Consider the following 27796-nt stretch of genomic DNA (forward strand, 5'->3'; position numbering starts at 1 on the left):
AGTTTGTCTTCAGTTCATTGGCTTTCCCTGTTTTAAATGGGACTGCCAAACTAAATACTGCATAATTCGCCCCCCCCCCCCCCCACCGTCCCTGCCACCTGCCCAACACTGTTCACCCCCTTCCCCCGGCAATGTTAATTTCCCCCCCTACCCCCAACGTTGAATATCGACTGGTTGGGGGGGGATACAGTCAGCATTGTGGAGGGGGGAGCGGTAAGCAGTGTCTGGGGAGCGGGGTGAGGGATGTTGGGAGAGCAGGGTGTGCTGTATCGGGGTTGCCATGGTGCCGGAGTGCTTTGGCACTCCAGCTGATTTACTTCCAGGCTATGCTCCTGAGTAAACCAGGGTAAGAATTGGTCTCTCCGGATAGGGTCATGTGATCCAATTATTATCAGGCACCTTGGAGCAGTCTGGGCAGGAAAACTGATAATCGGAAGTTTAAACTTCCTGCTATACCGCATCACGGCTTCCTCCTGAAATCCTATATTCAAAAGAAATCCCATTCAACAGCATGTTGTTTGACCTACTCTCACTTTCTCCCCCACTTTCTCTCCCCCGGCCCGTGTCTCCTCCTCCCTCTCTCTCTCTCTCTCTCTCCCCCCCCCCCCCCCCCCCCCCCTCCCATGCTCTGTCTCTCTCGCTCTCTCTCTCTCCAGATTCTAGAGCACACCTATAAGCTGGAGTTTTTGTACAGTGGCCTGGAGAGCAGACATGTTGCGATCATCCACCATATGCGTCTACAAGCTAAAGCACTGCAGCTCATTCTGACCGCTCGCACGACCAGAGGGTAAGGAGGCGCCTTTGAAATATGTCAACAGTGTCTGATGAAATACTTTGGGGCATTCAACAAATTGCCTCATCTTTTATAGATGGGGTTAGAACGTGGAATTCACTAGCATGTAGATTGTTTGTGGGGAATAGGTTCAAGGGGAAAGCTACCTAAGTATTGTACAAAAACGTATGTAGCATTTACAGTATAGTTTCAGGCCATGCCACCCAACTGGCCTGCTCCCACCCTCTCTCCATCTCACCCTACCAGCATATCCTTCTATTCCTCCCTCACTTGTGTTTATTCAGCTTCCCCTTAGATCCACTATTCACCACAACCACTCCCTGTGGTAGCGAGTTCCACATTCTCAGCATTCCCTGGATTTGGTTCCCTTGAATTCCTGATTGGATTTATTGGACTGTTTATATTGACGGCCCCTAATTGTGCTCGGCTCACAAATGGTCTACTTCATCTAGTCCTTTCAAAAACCGAGAGACCTCGAACAGGAGGAGATGGTTCTGCAGTGGTGATGTCACTAGACTAGTGATCCAGAGGCCCAGGCTCTGGGGGTCACGGGTTCAAATCCCACCAGGGCAACAGGCGGAATTGAAGTTCAACAAATAAATCTGGAATATAAAGCTAGTCTCAGTGACGCTGATCATGAAACTATCGTCGATTGTTGTAAAAACCCATCTGGTTCACTGATGTCCTTTAGGGAAGGAAATCTGCCGTCCTTACCCGGTCTGGCCTACACATGACTCCAGACCCACAGCAAAACAGTTTACTCTAATCTGCCCCCTGAAATGGCCTAACAAGACACTCAGTTCAAGGGCAATTAGGGATGGACAACGAAAGCTGTTCCAACCAGCGACGCCCCATCAAAGATTAAAGAAAAAATCGGTTCACCCTTCTGACTTTTCTTTTCCCAGTTGCTATATTTTGCAGAAGATCAATGATCACTGCTTGAAGTTATCTCACTCGGAAACATCTCAAGGCCATTGATGCTTCATGTTCATGTTAACAGAGGTTAACGTGTCCGGTCATGACCTTTCGTCAGAATGGTAACCAGACAGAGGGGCCCATTTGGCCCGTCAGCTATGTGCCTGCTCTCTGTAAGAGGAACTTGGCCAAGTCCCACTACCACATAGCTCTGCCATTTCTTTCCCTTCAGGCACTCATTCAGTTCCTCTTTTGAAAGCCACGATTGAATCGAACTCCACCACACTCACAGGCATCGCTTTCCAGATTTAACCACTTGCTGTGTAAGAGTTTTCCCCTCCTGTGACCATTGGTTCTTTTACGATCATCTTATATCGGGTGACTTATGGTTCTTGACCTTTCCACCAGTGGGAACAGTTCCTCCCTATCTCCTCCGTCCAGACCACTCATGATTCTGAATACCTCTATCTTAACTTTCTCTCGCTGTTCTGTTCGATCAGCAGCTTCTCCAGTCCGTCCATGTAACGGTGGTCCCTCTTCCCTGGAATAAAAAAGAAAATGCTGGAAACACTGAGCAGGTCAGGCAGCATCTGTGCACAGAGGGACCCGAGTTAGCGTTTCAGCTCAATGACCTTTTTATCAGAACTGGATTCATTTCCTCATCCTTGGAACCATTCTCGTAAATCTGTTCTGTCCCCTCTCGAAAGCCTTCACACCCTCCTTAAAGTGTGGTGCTGATAATTGGACACAGTACTCCAGCAGAAACCAAGTCAGTGTTTTATAAAACTTTAGCATAACTTTTGCATTTTGGAGTCTGTGCCTTTGTAACCACTTTCGTCAACCTGCTGTGCACCTGTAATGATTCATTCATATACCCCTGGGTCCCCTCCCCCACCCTGTTTAGCACTGCACCCTTTATTTTATATTCCTTCCTTTCACACAGCTCTGCTTTCAATTTCATTTGGCACAAAAATCTGGAATCGAGCTTTTAAGGAAGACCAAGAAACCATTGTTGATTGTTATAAAATGAAATGAAAATCGCTTATTGTCACGAGTAGGCTTCAAACAAAGTGACTGTGAAAAGCCCCTAGTCGCCACATTCCGGCGCCTATTCGGCGAGGCTGTTACGGGAATCGAACCGTGCTGCCGGCCTGCTTGGTCTGCTTTCAAAGCCAGCGATTTAGCCCTGTGCTAAACAGCCCCTGTAGCCCATCTGGTTCACTTTAGGGAATTAAATCTGGCTTCCGTGTGACACTAGACACGTGTGACACTAGAACCACGGCAATGTGGTTGACTCTGAACTTCTCTGTGAAATGCCACTCGATTCAAGGTGATTAGGGGTGGGCAATGAATGCTGGCCTAGCCAGCGACACCCACATCCCATGAATGAATTAAAAGCAAACATCCGGGAGTCGAGGATAATGGTTTTTAAACAGACTGGTTGTGGGGGAATCTGACATTCACTGCCTGAAAGGCTAATGGGGCGCCGATTTAGCTGGATATTTGGCTGGCCGGCTGGTTCGTGATGCGGAGCAATGTCGACAGCATGGGTTCAATTCCCGTTCCGGCTGAGGTTATTCATGAGGGCCCCGCCTTCTCAATCTTGCCCCTCGCCTGAGGTGTGGTGACCCTCGGGTTAAATCACCACCAGCCAGCTCTCTCCCCCTCGAAGGGGAAAGCAGCCTGTGGTCATCTGGGACCGCGGTGACTTTATTTTAGAGGCAGAAACCCTCATCACATTTCAAAAACTACTTCAAAGTGCTGCAACCAAGAGTTGGAAAGCAAGATTAGACCCGTTAGTTCTTTTTCTTTTAAAATAAATTTTTAAATTAAGGGGCAATTTAGTGTGGCCAATCCACCTACCCTGCACATCTTTGGGTTATGGGGGTGAGACTAGTGGGCAGCACGGTAGCATAATGGTTAGCACAATCGCTTCACAGCTCCAGGGTCCCAGGTTCGATTCCCGGCTTGGGTCACTGTCTGTGCGGACTGGACGTTCTCCCCGTGTGTGCGTGGGTTTCCTCCGGGTGCTCCGGTTTCCTCCCACAGTCCAAAGATGTGCAGGTTAGGTGGATTGGCCATGCTAAATTGCCCTAAGTGTCCAAAATTGCCCTTAGTGTTGGGTGAGGTGACTGGGTTATGGGGATAGAGTGGAAGTGTGGGCATGGGTAGGGTGCTCTTTCCAAGAGCCGGTGCAGACCTGATGGGCCGAATGGCCTCCTTCTGCACTGTAAAAAATTCTATGAGACCCACGCAGACACGGGGAGAATGTGCAAACCCCACGCGGGCTGTTGGTTACTTTTCAGCTGATGCAAGCTGAATGATCTTTGCTGTAAATCTCTATGATTCGGTAAATGCAACAGATGTCTTTGTTAAGTCCCACATGTTTGTCTTTTCCCTTTCCTTTCCAGGATGGAAACCCTTATAAACATGTGCGAGACGTTTTTGCAGGAGATTGAGACCTTCCCGAGGTAAACAGTTCCACAGTTTGGGAATTTGAATTCAGTTTCTATTTTTGTTTTAAAAAGGGTGGAAATAAAAAATTGGTTTCATTAGACGTGACCATGAAGCCGCTGGATTGTTATAAAAACCCCGTCTGGTTTCCCCAATGTGCTTTGGTGGGGTGGAGTAGGGGGGGGAAGGAAGTGGTGGTGGCTGAAGGGGAGGCGAGTTCGTCATTGTGTCTCGCCCTGCCTTATCCCCACTCCAGCTCACCTTTCACACCCTCACAACCTCCCCACAAACCCCCTGCGCCATGTCAGTTCTTTTCAACATTGCATATCGATAGTTTTGTTTCCCTTGCCTCCAGGTACTTTGCATCAGAACTCCAGTACCTACAGGAGAGCTTTGTTGAGAAGCTGCTGGAAGTTATGCCAAGACTCGTGGCCTGCAAACCAGCGGAGATGGTGAAAATCCTTCAGACCACTCTGCGACACAGCAACTTCCTCCTCCTGGAACTCCCGGCGCAGGTTAGTTTTAATTCCTGTCTTTTAAACTGTTCCATTGATAATACAGGGGAGGCAGGATTGCTTTGATGTGCTAAGGATTGCAAAATGGAAGTAGAGGGGCTAAGAGGTTATAGGGGCACGCAGGAAGGTTTAAAAAAAAGACCCAGTTACTTAGGATGGGTGGTTAGCATTGCTGTCTCATCGCACCAGGGACCCGGGTTAAATTTCAGCCTTGGGTGACTGTGTGGAGTTTGCACGCCTTCCCCGTGTCCTTGGGTCTCCTCTGGGTGCTCTGGTTTCCTCCCACAGTCCAAACATGTATACATGTTAGGTGGGGTTATGGAGATAGGGCGGGGGGGTGTGGGCCTAGGTAGGGTGCCCTTTCAGAAGGTCGGTGCAGACTCGATGGGCTAAATGGCCTCCTCCTGCACTCTAGGGATTCTATGGAAATAGGTATCTGAATAGGATAGAGGAGTGAAGGAATCAAGAATACAAAGGTTTCTTCTTGAAACAAAGGAGATTGAAGGGGGATTTGAGGTAGACGAGGAAAAACTTCCAATTAGCTGAAGGTACAAGGACTAAGGAACACAGATTGAAGATTTCAGGCATTAGATGCAGTGGGACTGTGAGAGAGAACCTTGTTTACGCAGCGAGTGGTAATGAGCTGGAACATTGCCCACGAGGGCGGTGGACGTGGAGATTGATGAATGATTTCTAAAGGAATTGGATGGGCTCTTCAGGGAACTAAAGCTATGGGGATAGAAGGGGGGAATGGGACTAACTGGATTGCTCTACAGAGAGCTGGCATGGACTTGATGGGCTGAATGACCTCATTCCGCTCTGTAATGACTATGACTTGATAAAGCGATGTATGTTGAAGGCTGTTTTGGAAAAATTCAACCTCCAGGGTTTACTTCTGGGGGGATAGAATTTAAAGCAGAGAATTGAACTTGTTTTGAACATTGGTTAGATGACATTTGGAGTCACTGTGCATAGGCAGCTTGTCATGTTATAAAAAGGATATCGAGACACTGGAGAGGTGCCAAAAAAAATATCAGAACGGTGGGTTATACTTGTCTGGAAAGGATGAACAAGCTGGGTCTTTTTCTGTTGCAAAGAGAAGGTTTCAGGTGACTTATTGGAGGCGTTTAAAACTATGAAAGGTTTTGATAGGATGGGCACAATATTTCCAGCTCTGGGAAAGAGCAAATCCAGAGGCCGTGAATATAAAAATCCGGGAAATCAGAAAAAACCTCTTTGCCCAGAGAATGGGGAAAATGTGGAACTGGCTACCACAGGGAGCAGTAGAGGTGAATAATTCAAGGAAAGTCTAGTTAAGGTCAGGTAAAGCTTTGAGGGGAAGGCTAGATGGTGATATATGGGAGAAGGGAATAGAAGGATATGCTGACAGGGTGAGATGAGGAAGGATGAAGACAATGCTTGAGTGGAGCATAAACACCAGTATGGACTGGTTGGGCCGAATGGTCTGTTTCTGTTCCGTATATCCTGTCTGATCCTACGTTTAAAAAGAAAATTGATGTGTGCAGCCGAGATGAGCTGCAGCAGTTCAGACTGAAGCTGCCTGTAGTGGATTATCATCCTGCGATTGCTCTGCAAGCTGCTGAACTGAAACGGCAGCCTGTACAGGTGCACTAGAATAGGGAAGAGACAGTGTGGGAAAGGGGAAGGCTGAGGGCTGGTCTAAAAGATGTCTTGGTTTGTTGATGCCTCCGAGATGTTACCCACTGTTACGAAAACAAACATAGCTTTAAGGGATTTATATTTGCATTGGTAAACATTAGAAATAAGGTATAGTTTTAAGTGGGTTTAATTTAATGTGCCTGTGCCTGAAAGTGTAAAAAATACAGATAGATTCATGCCGGACGGCGGTGTGAGTATGTTTAGGGTTGGTTAAGTTCCAATTGTGTTTAGAGAGGGCTATGGCATGAAGAATAAATAAAAGACATAAGCATATGGGTGCTTAGCAACTGGAGCCTTACAAGGCAAAGAAGCTTTAGTTAGCTAATTTGATTGCAGTTGGAGATAGGTAGTGAGAGAGAATGCAATTCTCGCTGCTCTGCTAAAAGCAGTTGGTTTCGGAAGGCTAAAGAGGGACATTACTCTTGGCCGAGCGAGAAGAAAAGCCTCACTATGGAGTAATGGTTAAGAAAACAGTTGCTGGAAATATAAAGTCCAGCTGGTTAAGGAAACTAGAGTAATGAAGGGCACGATCTACCGGCCACGCTGCTCCGGAGAAGCAGCTCGCCGCGCTGCAGCGTGGCTGGTGAAAGCCGGGGCTTCCGGGATCCATCCTGCTCACAACACCTCGTGAGATTCAACACAATCTGATGACACATTGTAAGGAGATATGGGCAGGATCATTTGTTTGGCAAATCTGCATATTAGAGCGAGGCAGTAAGTCTCACCCCAATGTGCAGATTCCTGAGATAACTGAGGCTTTGGGATTCAATCCCTTCGCCTCACGGACCTCGGGTGAGCGTCATTTCCCAAAAACGGGGACCAGAAGGAACGGCATTTGTGGGGAGTCTCCAAGGGGATCGGAGGCCCCCAGCTGCATGCCCTTCAGGCAGGGTGGTGCCCTGGCACTGCTGATGCCACCTGGGTACCCTGGCAGTGCCACCTGGGTGCAAGCCTGCCACTGCCAAGGTGCCCAGGTGGCACTGCAGGCTGGTAGGGACACTGCCAGGTTGGCACTGCCAGAGTGCGAAGCTGGCATTTTTTGTGCGCGTGCGATTGGGTCAGGGTTGCCCACCATGGGTGTTGTGGGGGGCGAGGGACCATCCCATGTTGTGTTCGGGCTAGGTTAAGGTCGGAGATTTTTTTTGTGGGCCTCTGAGATCGGGACGCCATTTAAAAATGGCATCCCGATCTCTCGCTACAACGGGGAGTTCTGGTGAGTGGAGCTCCCCGTTGTAAAAAATGGGGCTGAGTGCATCCTCGGCGGCGCTTTCCCCATTTAGTCCCCTTATTCAACACACATCACGTTAAATAACCGCGTGTTTCTCGGCACTCCGGGTGCTGGGAAACACCAGGATAAACGCGCTCGCTCGGGGACTTTGTCCCCTTTTGGGAAGGTTGCGTCCAAAGTCTGGAGTTAAGTGAACAGAGACCAAGGCATTGTTCAGAATTCTAGGAAGTGTAAACAAAGTGCTCTGAGTTAAAGAGACAATAGCAGTAACCAGATTTAAAGTGGGACAGCAGCCTTCAGAGGTGTATCAAACATCGGGTGCCATATTAATACCACCTGGGAATCGAGAGTTAAAGCAATTGTGAGCATTTTGCACAACAGTCCATTCAAAGAAATCCTCATGGGGTTGGTGTAAAAGCTTGGATTAGATTCACTATTAAAAGTGGAGTGGAAGCTTTGTTTAAATTGCTGGATTTCTAAATGCGCGAGGGAAAAGCTTACTTATGAGAGAAGATGTGAAAGGATATTTTTGGGAGTGGAGTTTGAAAACTCCCACGTGACAATCATCTAGGGCGATTCTGAAGGGCCATCCACAAATACTCAATTGGGGCTCAGAGTGGAGAGTGTATTTGCCCATAGTCACCTTGTCATAGAATTATAGAATATACAGTGCAGAAGGAGGCCATTCAGCCCATCAAGTCTGCACTGGCCCTTACAAAGAGCCCCCTATTGAAGCCCACGTTTCTACCCTATCCCCGTAACCCAGTAACCCCCACTGAACATTTTTTTACACTACGGGCAATTTAGCATGGCCAATCCATCTAACCCGCAAATCTTTGGACTGTGGGAGGAAACTGGAGCACTTGGAGGAAACCCACGCAGACACAGGGAGAACTTGCAGATTCTGCACAGACAGTGACCCAGTCGGGAATCGAACCTGGGACCCTGTGACTGTGAAGAAATGGCGCTAACCATTATTCTACCATGCTGTGTGCTTAATTAAAGGGACTTTGTGTTAATGAGACCATTGTAGATTACGGTGTACTTTGTAATTCGTGTTAATCCTGAAACCTGCGTGTTAAACTAAGGGGGGGGAATAAAAGTGTATTGTATCATGATCCAATTTTCATGTGTAATAAATATTTTTTTCCTTATTGTTAAAACTAATTAGCGAGGGGCGGCATGTGGCACAGAGGTTAGCACTGGAACTGTGGCGCTGAGGACCCGGGTTTGAATCCCGGCTCTGGGTCACTGTCCGTGTGGAGTTTGCACGTTCTCCCGGTATCTGTGTGGGTTTCACCCCCACAACCCAAAGATGTGCAGGTTAGGTGGACTGTCCACGCTAAATTGCTCCTTAATTCGGAAAAAAAAAATAATTGGGTATCTAAATTTATTTTAAAAAATTAATTAGCAATCCTGTGACTCTGTTCCTGCACGTGTCGTTAAAAAAAAAGTGAAAGTTAGGGTCCTTTGAGCCAGGGTCCCATTCCCGGGTCTTCCCGTCCAGTCATAATATCAACTGGCATCTCAGCACCCACTCCCTGGGTGAAGAGGTTTCTCCAGAATTCCCCATTGGATTTTCCGTGTGTCAGCTGGTATTTTGGAAGGAGGAGATGAAATGAAAGCAGCAAGTGTGCCTGTTTCCAATACTAATCCTTTGATTTTGTAGGTGCACAGGGCCTCTGCAACCATCATCGAGCCGACGGGCGAGTCTGACAACCCTCTGCGGTTCACGTCTGGCCTGGTGGTGGCTCTGGACGTCGATGCCACATTAGAGCATGTGCAGGAACCCCAGACCACTGTTAAGGTGCAGGTAGGTCACCACCATGATAAAGTGTGTTATCCACTTTATAATCTGTTTGCAGTCTTTAACTCTGGAGAATTCCCGACCCGGGAGGCCTCTTGTTGTGCGTATTGAAGCCTGCAGTCGATAGATTCCTGGATACTGAGGGAATCTAAGGCTTTGTGAATCGGGTGGGAAAATGGCATTGAGGTTGATGATCAGCCTCCATCCTACTGGATGGTGCAGCAGGTTCAAGAGGATGAATGGCCTCCTCCTGCTCCTATTTCTTACGTTCTTACTTACCGGAGGTAATTTCAAAACCCAGACATTTACACTGGTGGTTTGTGGTCACCCAAGATCAACATAGGAACAGGAGGAGTCCATTCAGCCCCTCGAGCCTGTTCCATCAATGAGTGAGATCATGGCTGATCAGTATCTAAATTCCATCCACTTGCCGTAACTCCATATCCCTTTGCTTCACAAAAAACGATCAATTTCGGGTTCAAAACATTCAGTGTAAATCCCAATCTCAACACCTTTTTCTATGAGGGAGTGTTCCAGATTTCCACTCCCCGTCGTATGACGAGGTGATCTCTGATATCGCCCCTGAACAGCCTGGCTCTCATTTTAAGGCTTGTTTAAGTCCTTGTTCTGGATTCCTATTGCTCTCCACCGCCTGAAGAAATACTTTCTCGCTATCTACCATGTCAGATCTTGTAATCATCTTAAACACTGAGGTGGATGCCGGCCTAGCCTCTCTAGCCTGTCATTTTTAAATTCTTTAAAGTCCAGTCTAACTATGGTGAATCTGCACTGTACCCGCTCCATGGTGGGTACAGTGCAGATCCTTCCTGAGGTGTCATGGCCAGAATTGAGCACAACGCTCTAGGTGGGATCTGACCAAGGCTCTGAACAATTATCTTCCCGCTTCAGGTACCATGCCCCAAGAGTGCATTGGCAACCGTGCATTTCATTAGATAGGTCCATGTTTAAGCTTGGCAAAGTACCGCAATGGTTTGCCGCTGCCGTCAGTAGTGTGGCTGACCAGGAAACTCACCGCCTGCCGGATATACAGGCTGATAATCAAACCCTGAAGTAGGACTTGGTACCTGGGAGCTTCTGGCCCGGAGGTAGGGAGGTTACCCACCCTCACCAACAACAAAAGGTCATTTGGAAATGTAAATACCATCAGTAGCTATTGGAATTGATGATTAGGTTGTTAGCTGATTAATATGGCCGTGTCCGTTCCCCACCCCCTGCAGCCTCTCTTTGTAACTCAGCCTTCAATTTAATCCACTTTAATCCAGTGTCCAATTTTAAAAATCATCCGATCCTCAATCAGCACAAGAGGCCATTTGGCCCGTGTGCCTGTGCTGGTTCTATGGAGGAGCAATTCATCCAGGCCCAATCCTTTGTCTTTTAGCTGTGGACCTGCAACATTGTTCCCTGTAGATACTTATCCAATATTCTTCTGAGAACCACGATCGAATTGTATTGTAGATCCTAACCTGAACGATGGTCGGTTGGCAAGTTGAAAAGGACCAATACCTGTTGGAATTGATGATTAGGTTTTTAGATAGCCTATATTTGTTGCAGGTGATTTAAAAACCTCGACTTCCGTGCCAATGTTCTGTTAAGGGGTTTGCTCTCTTCCAACAATCGATGCCTCGCTGCGTCTTCAACGCTATTTCTCAGTCTTCAATAACTTAGGAACTCCCAATGTTGGGAAGGATTGTGCTCTTTAAGCAATATCACATCGCATGTTCAAAATGATGAGAGGTCTGGACAGAGTACACGGGGAGATACTGTTCCCACTAGTGGAAGGATCTAGAACCAGTGGACACAGGTTTAAGGCAATTGGCAAAAGAAGCAACGAGGTCATGAGGAAAAACATTTGCATGCAGCAAATGGTGAGGATCTAGAATGCAATTCAATCGAGGCTTTCAATAAGAACAAAGAAAATTACAGCACAGGAACAGGCCCTTCGGCCCTCCCAGCCTGCGCCGATCCAGATCCTTTATCTAAACCTGTCTCCTATTTTCCAAGGTCTACTTCTCTCTGTTCCCCGCCCGTTCATATACCTGTCTAGATGCCTCTTAAATGATGCTATCGTACCCGCCTCTACCACCTCCGCTGGTAAAGCGTTCCAGGCACCCACCACCCTCTGCGTAAAAAACTTTCCATGCACATCTCCCTTAAACTTTCCCCCTCTCACCTTGAAATCGTGACCCCTTGTAATTGACACCCCCACTCTTGGGAAAAGCTTGTTGCTATCCACCCTGTCCATACCTCTCATAATTTTGTAGACCTCAATCAGGTCCCCCCTCAACCTCCGTCTTTCCAACGAAAACAATCCTAATCTACTCAACCTTTCTTCATAGCTAGCACCCTCCATACCAGGCAACATCCTGGTGAACCTCCTCTGCACCCTCTCCAAAGCATCCACATCCTTCTGGTAATGTGGCGACCAGAACTGTACGCAGTATTCCAAATGTGGCCGAACCAAAGTCCTATATAACTGTAACATGACCTGCCAACTCTTGTACTCAATACCCCGTCCGATGAAGGCAAGCATGCTGTATGCCTTCTTGATCACTCTATCAACCTGCGTTGCCACCTTCAGGGTACAATGGACCTGAACTCCCAGATCTTTCTGTTCATCAATTTTCCCCAAGATCCTTCCATTGACCATATAGTCCGCTCTTGAATTTGATCTTACAAAATGCATCACCTCGCATTTGCCTGGATTGAACTCCATCTGCCATTTCTCTGCCCAACTCTCCAATCTATCTATATTTTGTTGTATTCTCTGACAGTCCTCCTCGCTATCTGCAACTCCACCAATCTTAGTATCATCTGCAAACTTGCTAATCAGACCACCTATACTTTCCTCCAGGTCATTTATGTAGATCACAAACAGCAGTGGTCCGAGCACGGGTCCCTGTGGAACACCACTAGTCACCCTTCTCCATTTTGAGACACTCCCTTCCACCACTACTCTCTGTCTCCTGTTGCCCAGCCAGTTCTTTATCCATCTAGCTAGTACACCCTGAACCCCATCACTTTTTCCATCAACCTGCCATGGGAAACCTTATCAAACGCCTTACTAAAGTCCATGTATATGACATCTACAGCCCTTGGAGAGCATTGGATAAATATCTGAAGAGAAAATACTTACAGGTTAGGGAGTGGGGACTGGGTGAGTTGCTCTTGCAGACGGCCAGCATGGATACAGTGGGTCAAATGGCCTTCTGCGCTGTGTTTCAATAACATTCATAACATTTTTTCTCTTGATAATCCGAATATTCACTCTATCTAATGAAATGGTGTGGTAGCTATGTAAATGAAGTTGTCTTTGGTGTCACCTGCAGATCATGTATCCTGATGGGCAAGCCCATATAATCCACCCCAAACCGGCTGATTTCCGAAATCCTGGGCCTGGAAGACACAGATTGATTACGCAAGTCTATCTCTCCCACACGGCCTGGACAGGTAACTTGTCTTTGTACCGAGGTGGCAACAGCATTATTGCCGTAAGTGGGGCTGACGAAAGAACTTTGCAAGAAATGTAATCGTGCAAGGGTACAGAATGCAAGGAAGGGTTTCCAAGGGAGACACCAGATTATATTCACCAAGAAGGACTCAACAGGGAGAGGCGACCCGATAGAGCCTTTAAAATGGCGACGGGCAGATGTGGGGAAGATGTTTCCACCTATGGGCAAGTCCAAAACCAGGGCTGATAAGGACGCCAATCACTAATAAATCCAATTGGGAATTCCGGAGAAACGCATTTACCCGGAGAGTGGTGAGGACGTGAATCTCACGCCCACAGCGAGTGGTTGGGGTGAATAGCATTGATACAGTTAAGGAGAAGCTGGACAAATACAAAGACATGAGGGAAAAGTGAATTGAAGGATATGCTGAAAGAAGTGAGATGAAGAGGGATGGGCGGAGGCTCAATTGGGGTAGAAACACGAGCAGGGACTAGTTGGGCCGAATGGCCCGTTTCCCTGTCTGTAAATCATATGTTTAAATAAAAAGGACACTGAGTCAAAGAAGGAAATGTGAGGTGGGGGTGACCAGGGGGTGGGATTTGGTCTGAAAGGAGGGAAAGGGGCCTGAAGGCAATATGGCCACTAAGGGTTCGGTAGTGGTTGGGGTGTAAGTGTATGTCTGTGGGGGGTGGGGGGGAGGACCCGGGTTCGATCCCGTCCCCCGGATCACTGTCCATATGGAGTTTGCACATTCGCCCCATGTCTGCGTGGGTCTCACCCCCACAACCCAAAGATGTGCAAGTTACGTGGATTGGCCACGCTAAATTGGCCCTTAATTGGAAAAAATAAAATAAAAAAGTAAAATAAAAGCTCCTCTTTTGCTGTTTGGTTTGCCCCCTCCTTCGCAGAAGCGCTGACCCTTGCTTCCACTCACCCTTCGTGCTAAAGTCAAAACGATGATTGAGACGACCAAAGTGTCTAATTATCCCCGTGCTCCCCAAAGATCACCTGGGTTCTGTGCTCAAGACTGTGAAATGGTATTCGAACCATGACATGCTGAGCCAGAGGAGAGACTGTTCCCCGTGGAGGCACAGGTGACACAGTAGCGTGTGGGTGTGTGTGCATCTTTTCATCTCAATAACAAGAATAACTAATGTTTGTCAAGCACAAACGGCTCGAGGTGCTTCACAGTAGACAAGAGAGGCAGAGAGGTTTGGGTGATCATTCTGATAGGCTCCTCTCTCTCCCGCAGAACCATGTCAAATCGAGGTGCGGTTGCTGCTGGCCTACAGTTCGAGTTGGAGCAGGGCATCCAGCCTGAGTGCGGTGTGCAGGGCAGCCTGGAACGATAGCATGGATGGGTTGCCGCAGACGGATAGTGTCATCGAGGGCACCATTAACCTCAGCAAACACGTCAAAGTCTACCTAATGCCCAAGCCAGCCAGACGCTGAGGACAAGCCGTGCTGCAAGGGGGGACAGCAAGAGAGAGAAAGGACTCGACCGAGCTGGAGAAAACAGTTTCAAAGTCGAGAGGTTGACAGAACGTGAACCCGGTGACGGGAGCAACCTTAGGCTTGTCGTACAGCCCGAAGTTAAAACTTCGGGGAGTTTGCAGATTGTAGACCATGAAAGTAGCTCCAGATGTTACTCGTGAATGACGAGGTGTCCGCTTCGTCTAACTGGTAACAGGGATGTTGAAACCAAACGCGATCAACAAACACCCGCGAGACTTCTTGTGTTGCCTTTCAAGTAGTTTTCAGCTCCGTGCCCTTCCAAATCCTGAACTGTTCTGTTAAAAATGGGAGACGGGCTGTTGATGAGGAACTCAGTAGATTTTTGGAAACAGTTTTTTGTTTGGAACAGTTTAATTTTTTTTTTCAAAGTTGGATTCAAACATCTTGAGATTTTGAAAAGTTCAGTGTTTTGTGGGTTGCATCACCCCTTCGTAACATAGTGACCCAGAACTCAAATTCACTGAGGATTTGATTCAGAACTCGAAAGCTGCGGCGCCTCCATGATCCGACGGACTTCTGTGTTTCCTGTAGGGCAGCGGACTGGGAACTGACTCTAGTTCCTCTCTGGGCAAATGGACCAAGATGGAGATCGGTGTTGAATGAGCTGGGCCTCTGCCAACTCGTGGGCTGGGGTGCTACACTGCCATCAGATCTCCGAGAGCAGAGAGGGTAGCAGGGCGGGGGAGTCTTGTTTCCAGCTCATGATCACTATCCAGTGTCTGTCCTCCTTGCTGGAAACCCTGGGTGTGAGGGTGAGATTGGCTTTGGCCGACTCACCTCCCACCTTCTGGCACAAATTGAGAGTCGACGCTCAGAACATATCAGAACCAGCGAACGTTTGTGGAATTGTGCCCGACAGTGCCTTAATTTTAAATGGAAGCCAGAATTAGGGGGCAGGAACCCCCAATATTGCTACAGCACATCTTTTAATTGCAGGAGCCTAATAACACCACTGCCTGGCACGCCAGCTCTGAATAATGCAGATTGGAAGGTTACATGTCGTATTGAGAAAATACTGGGTTAGTAGCTCTGTCTTTATCCTTCACCAGGCCATAAGAAATAGGAGCAGGCCTTTCAGTCACTGGAGTCTGCTCCACCATTCAATAAGATTCAGAAAAGATTCCTCCTATCCTCCACTTATTTTGGAACTGTGCCCCCCGGTTCTAAATTCCCCCATGCGGCAGAACATCCATGGAATCCCTACAGTACAGAAGGAGGCCATTCAGCCCATCGGGTCTGCACTGACCTTCCCAAAAAGCAGCACCCATCTAGGCCCACTCCCCTGACCCATCCCCATAACCCCACCTAACTCGCACATCCTCACCCTGTCAAGCCCTCTCAGAATCTTTTACGTGTCAATAAGACCATCTATCACAGACTGGGAACACGCTCCAGTTAATGTACTACCCAGTATGAAGTGTCGGCTTGAGAAGCTCAAAGCTTCGGTTGCTGGCCAGAACCTGCTCAGTCACATTGAAATCCCAAGATCAGATGTGAGAGATGGAGAGACATTGGCAGACCCAGAACTGTGTAAGAAGCTGGTTTAAATAAACGTGTTGCTCATTTTGGCCGGTGCAGTTGGGGGCCACTTTTACATCTCATTGAACAAATAAATTGGAAACATTTCTCACACAAGCGCTTGTTTTTATTGTCTTGGTGAGCTCAGAATTCTCGGGGATGGGAGGGTCGGCAAGAGGATGGTACAGTTTGGGCTAATGGGACTTGATTTGGGGTGGAGCCCAGTCCCACTGGGTCTCAGAGTGACTATTGGCCATCTTAGCCACCGGGTTGGAGAAAGGATGGAGCAGACAGTCTCCAAACCCAAGGACGGAGTGACAGCAGAGGCTCCTGACCACAGCAGAATTGTTTCTCCAGTAAATCGAAGCCGTTTCTGCAAGAAGCTGCAAGCTCCAAATGGAACTCGTAACGGAAACCACAGCAAAGTCTCGCAGTAAAAGCAGCATTATTTCTCAACAAAATTCAGTGGTGCAGGGTAGTTGCATAATACAGATTATCTGCGTCTAGTGAATCTCAGCCTTCTGCAACGGTGCAAGACTAATGGAATAACCCAATAATTTCTATTCTTAGACGTGACGGAAGCTATTCGGCGTGTTGAGCCTGTTTTGAATCTTTGCAAATCTGATATTAAAACAAATGCTGGAAACGTCAGCAGGTCAGAGCTGTAGTCTATACTAATACTCTATTATTATCACAAGTAGGCTTACATTAACATTGCAATGAAGTTACTGTGAAAACCCCCAGTCGCCACATTCCGGCGCCTGTTTGGGTACCTGGACGGTGAATTCAGAATGCCAAATTCACCTGACCAGCACGTCTTTCGGGACTTGTGGGAGGAAACTCACGCAGACACGGGGAGAACGTGCAGACCCCGCCCAGACAGCGACCCAGCCGGGAATCGAACCCTGGTCACAGGTGCTGGGAAGTAACAGTGCTAACCACTGTGCTACCCTGCTGCCCATAGCACTAGCCCAAGGTGGCAGGAGATATTGCAGTCATCACCCAATTTCTCTGGATCTTTTCCAGCATGTGAAGCCAAAATCTAGTCTAGAATGAGGCACAGGACTCGGTCCCATGAGCCTTGTCTATCCTTTAGTAGATCTCAATCAGTGAACAAGCAAGATGCTGAGGGGGTTTGACCAGATTGGCCCAGAGGTTGTTTCTCCTGACTGAACATGGGGCACGGTCTCGGGATAGAGGCTGATCATTTAGGACTTGGGTAAGGACACGTTTCATCACTCAAGGGTGAATCTTTCAAAATCTGTGTTCCAGAGGGTTGTGGCTGCTCCATCGTTGAATATATTTAGGCCGATGCTCTTATTTTAACCCCAATTACCCGGTTTGATCCTGAAACCCTTCCTGCTCTCGCCTAACAAAAACCTATCAACCTCAGTTTTGACATTTAGAATTGACTCCCAGTCTAAACAGGTTTTTGGGAGGAGCAGTTTCCAGATTTCCACTCCTCCCTTTGAAGAAATCCTTCACCCCAGAATAATTGAGCTGTAACTTTAAGATTATGAACTTTTCTGGACTGCCCGCCCATTAGAGAAAATATGGGATTACCTCAACTGCTTTATGTATTAAACTCAAAGGGAATGCCACATCTGTGCAACTTTTGTTGTCTCCTATTCTATTCCCACACCTAGCGATGCGCTAAGTCAGACTTTGGTCTGGTTCCATCGCTAGTATTCCCCGGAACAGGTCACTAGTCTGTCATCAGGAATTTATAGCTTGAGGGGCTGACACCACATAATAATAATAATCTTTAATATTGTCACAAGTAGGCTTACATTAACACTGCAGTGAAGTGTGGGCAGCATGGTGGCACAGTGGTTAGCATTGCTGCCTACGGTGCCGAGGACCCGGGTTCGAATCCCGGCCCCGGGTCACTGTCCGTGTGGAGTTTGCACATTCTCCCCGTGTCTGCGTGGGTTTCACCCCCACAACCCAAAGATGTGCATGGTAGGTAGATTGGCCACTCTAAATTGCCCCTTAATTGGAAAAAATAATTGGGTACTCTAAACTTATTTTAAAAAAGCACTGCAATGAAGTTACTGTGAGCCCTTAGTCGCCATAGTCTGGCGCCTGTTCGGGTACACTAAGGGAGAATTCGGAATGTCCAATTTGCCTAAAAAGCACATCTTTCGCGATTTGTGGGAGGAAACCCACGCAGACACACGGAGAACGGGCAGACTCCGCACAGACAGTGACCCAAGCCGGGAATCGAAACTGGGATGCCTGATGCTGTGAAGAAACAGTGCTAACCATTGTGCTATCATGCCACCCCAAACGTGGTTGACCAGGAGTCTCTACCTCTCTTACCGGCAGCTTTTGGCATGCTCAGAAGGATTTGCAGGTTGACACACTCAACCTATTTGACTGCGTTATAAGAACACGCCTTCCTTGACCATCAAGACCTCGGGTGGGACTCAAACCCGGAGCGTCTAGCTCACAGGCCGAGATGCCACCCACTGTGGAACAAGGCCACCTAACCTTTGTTGCAGTTTAATCCTTTTACACTCGCTCTCATTCTGGTGAATCTCCACCGCACCATGTCAAAGGCTTATTCCTGAGAGGCAGTGCTGAGAATTGAACACCGCCTTCCAGAAACGGCCTGAAAAGAATTTTATATCTAATATGGTGACCTGCAGGAAAGTCAACACCTGTTATGGTCAGGAATTACACACAAACCTGTCGGTGTTGAGCTCACAATCAGTGTGGACTTGGGTAGAGTGGTCTTCTGCAGTGTAGTGATTCTATGAGATCTATGCACAATTGATTCTGAGATCTATGCATTCCACCCCGCCACATGCTTGTAATAAAGATGCCTTGCGTCTAACCAACTCTGCAGCCTGAGTGGCACTTGACCCACAACAAAGAGTGATACAAGCTCACAGAGTACGTGAAGAATTTAAAATTGAGTTAGTGCTGGACTGGGAGCCAGTATAGGTTAGTGAGCATGTAATGGGTCTTTGTGTCAGTTAGTATATGGACATTAGGAGTTAGACACACGCCTTGAGCTGTCTGGAATAGGAAGCAGGCACACTACACCTTGTAGTTGCCTGCTGAGATTTGTGAACATTGGATTTGGAGTTGAATTGAGCTGATTTATTGAGAAAACGAAACAACTTTATTCTTCTGGTTGATTATCAGTATTAGACCGTTGAGACTGGGATTGTGCAGGCAATAAAAAACTTCACTGGGCCTGGGCCAGCCATCATAAATCAGCACCTGGGTTTACATAAAGCTTTTTCTATTTGTGGATATTGCTGACTGTAGTTGGCCAACAGTCTGGTGGATAGAAACACAGTGTCGCACGTGCTACAGTCAAAGCAGGAAGCCCTTAAAAATAATCCAATTGTGAGTGCAAAAGTGAGACAGACTTGGAAATCTTCCAAGGTGACAGGACATATTTGCCGGAGTTTAAAATAATTAAGGGGACGGGGGGGAGGGGGAGAATCTCATTGAAATCGATCAAATTCTAACAGGACTAGACAGGGTAGGTGCAGGAAGGATGTTCCTAATTATGGGGGAGTCCAGAATCAGGGGTCACAGTCCAAGGATAGTGGGTAAACCATTTAAGACTGAGATGAGAATTCTCTTCACCAAGAGAGTGGTCCGCCTATGGATTTCGCTACCACAGAAAGGCAAAACGTGTATGTTTTCCAGGAGTTAGATATAGCTCATGGGGCAAAAGGGATAAAGGATGTGAGAGAGAAGGCGGGAACAGATCACAGAACTGGATGATCAACCATGAACATAATGAATAGTGGGGAAGGCTCGAAGGGGCCCAATGGCCTCCTCCTGCACCTATTTTCAATTTTCTCACTGTCCTCTGGGCCAGTGCGCGGTCAAATCCAGCCCCACTTGGCCCAGAGCAGGAGTAGGCCATCTGGCCCCTCGAGCCTGAACACCATAACCCTTAATTCTTCAAAAAACTATCTATCTTTACCTTAAAAACATTTAATGAAGGAGCCTCAGCTGCTTCACTGGGCAAGGAATTCCATAGATTTACAACCCTTTGGGTGAAGAAGTTCCTCCTAAACTCAGTCCTAAATCTACTTCCCCTTATTTTGAGGCTATGCCTCCTAGTTCTGCTTTCGCCCGCCAGTAGAAACAACCTGCCCGCATCTATCCTATCCCCTTTATAATTTTATATGTTTCTATAAGATCCCCCCTCATCCTTCTAAATTCTAACGAGTACAGTCCCAGTCTGCTCAACCTCTCGTAATCCAACCCCTTCAGGTCTGGGATTAACCTAGTGAATCTCCTCTGCATATCCTCCTGTGCCAGTACATCCTTTCTCAGGTAAGGAGACCAAAACTGAACACAATACTCCAATGCCTCACTAACACCTTATACAATTGCAGCATAACCTCCCTAGTCTTAAACTCCATCCCTCTAACAATGAAGGACAAAATTCCATTTGCCTTCTTAATCACCTGTTGCACCTGTAAACCAACTTTTTGCGACTCATGCACTAGCACACACAGGTCTCTCTGCACAGCAGCATACTTTAATATTGTACCATTTAACTAATAATCCCTTTTGCTGTTATTCCTACCAAAATGGGTAACCTCACATTTGTCACCATTGTATTCCATCTGCCAGACCCTAGCCCATTCACTTAACCTATCCAAATCCCTCTGCAGACTTTCAGTATCCTCTGCACGTTTTGCTTTACCACTCACCTTAGTGTCGTCTGCAAACTTGGACACATTGCCCTTGGTCCCCAACTCCAAATCATCTATGTGAGTCATAGCACAAGTGAAATGAGATGGTATTTTAAAATACCCGAGGAGCTTGGTTGAGCCCCAATAAACTGCAGTTACCAGGTTTGTAACTTTAACACCAATAACCTTTTATTATTGAATAGTAATATAATTAAACTGACAAAAATGTAACTACCTAATACTCCTTTCCCAAACCTCCCATTTCCAACTCATCCCACTCTTTCTCTCTCTCCATATAATATATATATACACACACAAAACTTAGAGGGAAAGGGTGGTGGAGAGGGAAGAAAAAATAATTATGATGAATTAAAAAGGATAAAAAATCTCAGATGCACTATGATGGTTTTCAGTTAAAGTCTTTCAGGAGTTCAAACTTTCGTTTCTATGCTTCTTTATAAGCTCGAAAGGGTTCTCTGGCAAGACCACCTACTTTCTCTCCAGATTCAAGGTCATTTCAACTCTATAGTAAAGATATGCCAGGCACTGAATGGTTTTAGAATGATAAAACAGTCCTACACTTCTGCAAAGAGAGAGAGAGAGCTTCTTCGTTCAAGGTGTAATCACTTTGCCCAGATCCCTCCGAAGCATCCCGCAGGAACCATAACGGACTGTTGTCAGTCAGAACACTGTCCCTGGCCAACCCACAGGTTGCAAAGCCAGCCAATTGAACCGACCTCCCTCAAAGCTGCTTCTTAAGATTCCTTCCGCGCCGACTGTTTTCTCCTCTCCAAAAAAACCCAAATCATGGAACACACTGTACTGACCAGCAGGCTGCCCTGGCTGAAGTCCACTGCTTAAAGGCAAATTCCGATTATGAGTCCATAGACTAAAAAATAATAAAATAGAACCAAAGAAAAGGGAACAAAGGGAAATTAAGAGGAAGGACTCTAACAGTTTAAATGGCAAGCTAACAAAGCAGGTAATAAAACATTTGGAATCCTGGGATTTGTAATTAATGGTATTGAGCCCCAAAGCCAGAAAGTAACAATCGAGATAACAGCAGGAAAGATCCAGCAGGCCTGACAGCACCTGTGGAGAGAGAAACAGCTTCAACATTGACATTCCGAATCCATGATGCCTTCAAAACTGGAGAAAGGTGGAAATGTGATGTATTTTATGCTGTTGACAAAGGGGTGTGGGGCACGTGGAGCAAAACAAAAGATATGGGATAGGTTGGAGATCAGGAGAAACAAAGTGACAAGGATGTCGTGAAACACAAGACAAAGGCAGTGGTGACGATGTAGTAAAGACTAAAGTAGGTTTTAATACAGTAGCAGGTTAAAGATCAGCAGTGTACGGAAGCTAAATAGCAGAATATGTTAATAGTAGAAAAAGGTTCAGCGCTGTCTGAAAACATAGACAGGTGAACAAGATACAGACTGGGGGGAGGGGGGATCACAATGGAGGACAGAGTTCAGTGTTGAGTGCTGAGGACTGTAACGTGCCTAATCGGAAGTCGAGGTGTTGTTCCTCCATTTCCTATTGGTCTGAGGACAGAACGGAGAGCAAAATATGAATTGAAACGGCAAGCAACCGGAAGATTGAGGTCGTGCTTGCGGACAGAGTGAACGTGTTTCATAAACCCAGTTACCCGATCTGGGTTTGGTCTGCCCTCTCTTGGCAAGACCGAATTGTGGGCAATAACAATCGAGACTTCAGTGTGGTAGAAACTGACCCTCATTGTACCTGTTAAAACGTAAATTCCAACCAATAGAAATGACAAAGCTGGAGCCTTGTGCTGTTCAGGGGTTGACCCAGCAATAGCAAAGCAACGGCGATAGAGTTCCAAGTCAAGATAGTGGGGGGTTTGGAGGAGAACCTGAAGGCGGTGATGTTCCCATGTGTCTGCTGCCCTTGGCCGTATACGGGTTAATGTCACTGGTTTGAAAAGTGTTGCCTCAGGAACCTTAGTGAAGTGTCGCAATGCATCTTGTGGATGGTACACACCATTGCCACTGCGTCGGTGATGGAGGGACTGAATGCTTCTTGGATGGAATTCCGATCAAACGGGCTAGATGGTGTCAAGTATTGAGGGTTATTGAAGCTGCACCATTCCAGGTAACTGGAGAATATTCCGTCACTACTCACACAGGAACAGATCTATGATAGCAGACAACGATCCACAGCCGCTTCCTGTCCAGCAGTATTGAATGAAAAAGTTATGGTGCGGTCTCCTTTCTCTGGAACAACCCCCTCCTGCCCTCCATCAGTGGAATTACTTTCTCTCTATCTACACCATCATAATGTGGAATCATCTCATTTTGCAGCACCCACTTAATGGTCTATATTTAAGAGAATTCAACACTAGTCTGTTTACCTTTTCCTGATGAGAGGCCCCTTTTGGCCTTTGTATCATTCTGCAGAATTTGCAATGCAGCCACTTTAAGGGCAACATCTCATCCCCGAGATATATGCCCAGAACTGAATGCCGTTACTCCGGATGCAGTCCAACTAGAGGTCTATACACACCTCTAACATAACTTCTTCATAGAATCTACAGGCCATTCAGCCCATTAACTTCTTCATAGAATCTACAGGCCATTCAGCCCATTGAGTCTGCACCAGCCCTTGGAACGAGCACCCTACCGCAGCCCACACCTCCACCCTATCCCAATAACCCCACCTCAACTTCTTGGACCCAAAGGGGCAATTTAGCATGGCCAATCAACCTAAGCTGCACATCTTTGGACTGTGGGAGGAAACCTACCTAGACATGGGGAGAAGGTGCAGACTCCACACAGATAGAGACCCAAGCCAGAAATCGAACCTAGGACCCTAGAGCTATGAAGCAACAGTGCTAACCACCGTGCCGCCCTGGGGGTTTGAGACCATGAGCTATAAACTCTCACATCCCTTTACCTTTTCAATTATTTAACCCTTATACAAGCTGCTTTGCAGTATTTGTTTGACTGCATATTGTCGACGATTTTCCTTTTCCAGATTTTTTTCCTGTATTTTGTTTAGAGAATTTTTCAGCTTCACGGTTTGATTTGTTCGTTGGTGGGGTGCGGTTAGAGAACAGGAAAGTGAGAGAGAGTTCAAGGCCATCCCTTCAGCTGTTTAAACCCAGAGTCAGATTTTTACTGAAAAATCGTACTGGCAGGAGCTGAATTGCGATACAAATAAAACAAGTGATCATAATTCAAACATACTTGGGTTGCACAATAATGAAAGTTCAGTGTACAAGTAATTACATGTTGTAAAATGCAGGTCTCCTTAATGTGCATAATAAAAATGGAAGGTCAGTAATAAAGTCCATCAGTCCATATATTGTCAGGTTAAGCTCATACATTTCTCAATCATTTACATCCTATTTGAGTTTTATAAAGTAAGGGATTGTCTCCAACGCTACTCGTTCCACATCTTATTGTTTTGTAGGAGAGGAGATAGGTTGGGGAGTGTGGAGTGAGACATGGAGTAAAGTGAATTAGACCTTGTGTGCGAGGATGTGTTTGATACAGTTTAAGGTGGCACAGGGTGCACATGGCATGGGCGAGGGTAAGTGGGCTCTTCCAGGGTGTGGCAGACGATTGTGAGAAGACCAGCGAATCAGGTGCATATGTTCTGGAGGTGCGAGATGTCGGAGGGGTACTGGGCAGGGGTGTTTGGGACGTTCGCAAAGATTGTGGGGGCGAGGTCAGTCCGGACCCAATGGTGGCGATTTTTGGGTTGTAGGAAAAGCCGGAGCTAGGGAGGGGAGGAAGGCTGACGTCATGGCTTTAGTCTCTCTGGTGTCCCGGTGAAGATTTTACTGGAACGGCATTAGAATAGGCCTCTGGGGGTGGCGGCCTGGTTGGGGGGAATCTATACGACTTCCTCCAGCTGGAGAAAATTAAGTTTGAACTGAGGGGTTCAGGGGAGGCCTTTGAGGCATGGTGGGGACTGTTTGTGTCCGTGTTAGAGGAGTTGTTCGTTGCGGGGGGGCGGGGGGTGAGGGAGAAGTGGGGTGAAAAGGGGGAAAATTTGTACAGACTGTAAAACTGAGTTGGGGAGTGTGTTTCCCGGATTCTTTATGTTTCGTACTGTTCGGATAAATTTGGAATAAAATAACATTTAAAAAAAGGCAGCTAGCCAACACTTTCTCAAGGAGCAAATTAGGGATGGGCAATAAATGAAACCTAGCCAGCGATGCCCACATTCCATGAAATAATTTTTAAAAATCATGCAATAGAATGATAATTTTATTGTATTGCAGCTGTACATTCATTACAAAAAAAACATTATTCAGCACTCACAATTTTACAAAGAAAACCAGTATTACTATTCTTTTGATAATTCCCCTGAAGTACAAATATCCAAACTCTTTAATTGATAACCCATTTAAAATAAATGGGGTTTAAAGCCTCTTTGGATAGGAGACAGCATGGAGTTAAAAAGATCATGTTAAATGGTTATACAACAGTGGACTAATGTTACCCATCCTTCATCAGGATCAGCCCATTCCACTCATGCTGCCCTCTGCTCTGCTCTATAAGAATTAGCTCCTGGGTGAGTGTCAATGTCCGGCAGCATCAAAAACATTCGAGTGCCATGTGACCCAACAATAGCACTCCCGAGTTGAGGATCAAGCTTGCGAAACTCCACCAATGCGGGTGGTCGAGCACAGAATCTGGACCACAGCATAACGTCACAGGGACTGGAACGAGCCGAAATCCCCGAAAAGTACTCAGCCATGTGGTTAGACCCCAAGTTATCACTTATCCGACCACTTGGGAGCACGCGTAAAGTTCTGGTTGCCATATTATAAAAGGGACATGGAATCACTGGAGAAGGTGCCGTGAGTGTTTACATTGATGACATGAGAAATGTGAGGCTATAACAATCGGGAAAGGATCAAAACAAGGCTGCAAAAACAAGGCTGAGGGATGACCCAATAGAGGTTTCTAGAATGATGAAATGTTTCAGCAGGGTAGACAGAATGTTTCCACTTGTGGGGAAGGGAGAAGTAGACAGCAACAATATAAGCTAGCCACCACAAAATCAAACAGGGCGGTGATATCATTGCCACAAGCATTTTGAACACTTTTGCCTTCATACAAACTGCATTTTGTCGCATGCGGCTGTCGATGCCTCGGTCAACTTTGCAAAGCATGGACTTGATGGGCCAAATGGCCTCCTTCTGTTCTGTTATGATTTTCTGGGCTGAATTTTCACTTCTGAGGCATCGGGGAACTTGTCAACCTGACAGACCCACCTTTATTTCAAGGACCCAGTTAGATCCAATTTTCACTCTGGAAAGACAGGGGAAGGATAGACTTGGCCCATTGACCCCAGAAAACAGGACCTGGGTGGTCACAGGGGAGACAAATGTTGAGGCAGGCTAGTCAGAAAGCTTGCCGTGGTTCGCAAGGAGTTATTCCAGGTGTTAGGCCCTCTACCCCATATCCTCTTTTAAATCTCAAGTGGTTAATCTTTTATGAAGCCAAACTTCTATTCAGACCCCATAAAAACAGCTAATGCTTTAATAACCTCTTTAAACTATGAACTCAGGACTCCCTGTTGAAATAATTGTCACTTTTGAAACTCAGCCAAGCATACATTATACAATAGCTCTTTCAAACAGTCAAAGAACTCTATTAAAACTGCACAATCAAATGGTAATTCTTTTCTAAACTACGCCAGGTGGCCTGTTAATCACAACATTCCAGCAGAAGGTTTTTTTATTAACACTCTCAATTAACAACTTCAGCCTCAAATTTCTTCTTCAAAGATCAGGGGATTTTACAAGTCTTTACATCATGAAACCTAAACACCATATCCACCCTTCAGAAGTATTGCTATTCTGTTAATTTATGGCCTCCACATTGTGCGAGAAGGTCCTGGCAACAGTCAAATTGGGGTCAGTTTGAACACAGCATCAAGTTCAAATTGCCCTGCTGAATTCAGGTTTCCCTTTGGTAAGTCATGCCAAAGTGGTCAAACCTTCAGTTCCCTCGGCCTCTAGTTCTGGAATTCCCTTCCTTCATCTCAGCCCCTCAACCTCGTTTTTCTCCTTGAAGACAATTTTTAAAACCTATATAATAATTTTTATCAGTGTCACAAGTAGACTTCCAGTTACTGTGAAAATCCCCTAGTTGCCACACTCCGGCGCCTGTTCAGGTACACAGAGGGAGAATTCAGAATGTCCAATTCACCCAACAAGCACGTCTTTCGGGACTTGTGGGAGGAAAGCCACACAGACACAAGGAGAAGGTGCAGACTCCGCACCGACAATGACCCAAGCTGGGAATCAAACCTGGGACCCTGGCGCTGTGAACCAACAGTGCTAACCAGTGCTATCGTGCCTCCCACATGTCTCTGACCAAGCCTTTGGTCACCTGATCGAATATGTGGCTCAGCCTCTCATCATTTGTTTTATAACGCTCCCCGGGGGGGGGGGGGGGGGGTCACCATCACCAACAGTCTGTCCTTGCCCACTCACGTTGATGCAACAGTCAGGAAAGTCAAACACGTCTCTACTTTCTACGGAAGCTAAAGAAATTCGGCATGTCTGCATCGACTCTCTCAAACTTCTACAGATGTGCGATAGAGAGCATCCTATCCGGCTGCATCACAGCTTGGTATGGCAATTGCTCGGTCCAATATCGCAAGAAACTGCAGAGTGTCGTGAACTCAGCCCAACCATAATCTTGCCATCCTCGCATTGATTCTGTCTACACCTCCTGCTGCCTCAGGAAGGCAGACAGCATTATCAGAGACCCCTCACACCCAGGATTTGCCCTCTTCCAGACACTTCCATCAGGCAGAAGATACAGAAGTCTGAAGGCCTGCACATCCAGACATAGGAACAGCTTCTTCCCCACAGCTACAAGGCTCCTCAACGACTCCCCCTCGGACTGATCTGTTCCCTGCAAGAACACTATTCACGACGCCCTATGCTGCTCTTGCTCATGTATTTGCTTTGTTTGGCCCCTTGTTCCGCACTGTAATCAAACACTGTTTGTCGATGTACCATTTGTTGATGTACTGTCGTTTATTTCTTTTTGTCTACTATTTACGTACTCGTGTTCCCTCGGCCGCAGAACAATACTTTTCACTATACTTCAGTACATGTGACAATAAATCAAATCAAATCAGAGAGCACAAACAGAAAGCTTTCACCATGCTGGTCTGATCTGCATTTTGGGCTGGGTGATCATCAGTCAATTCTGATTGTGCTGCCCGA

The 27796-nt window shown here is 46.7% G+C and overlaps 1 protein-coding gene across 1 annotated transcript in view; it reads left to right on the forward strand.

Annotated features, from left to right (window-relative positions):
- ints4 (integrator complex subunit 4) overlaps positions 1–16012 on the forward strand; it is a 61820-nt gene extending 45808 nt beyond the window's left edge. Inside the window, exons 18-23 of the mRNA XM_038818054.1 lie at positions 657–787; positions 4120–4179; positions 4518–4677; positions 9255–9398; positions 12740–12860; positions 14115–16012. Coding sequence (XP_038673982.1) covers positions 657–787; positions 4120–4179; positions 4518–4677; positions 9255–9398; positions 12740–12860; positions 14115–14314 — 816 coding nt within the window. The 3' untranslated portion in view covers positions 14315–16012. The remainder of the gene's footprint in view (positions 1–656; positions 788–4119; positions 4180–4517; positions 4678–9254; positions 9399–12739; positions 12861–14114) is intronic.
- Positions 16013–27796: the final 11784 nt, after the last annotated feature.

Source organism: Scyliorhinus canicula, chromosome 14 (genome assembly GCF_902713615.1).
Source record: "Scyliorhinus canicula chromosome 14, sScyCan1.1, whole genome shotgun sequence".
Lineage (NCBI taxonomy): Eukaryota > Metazoa > Chordata > Chondrichthyes > Carcharhiniformes > Scyliorhinidae > Scyliorhinus > Scyliorhinus canicula.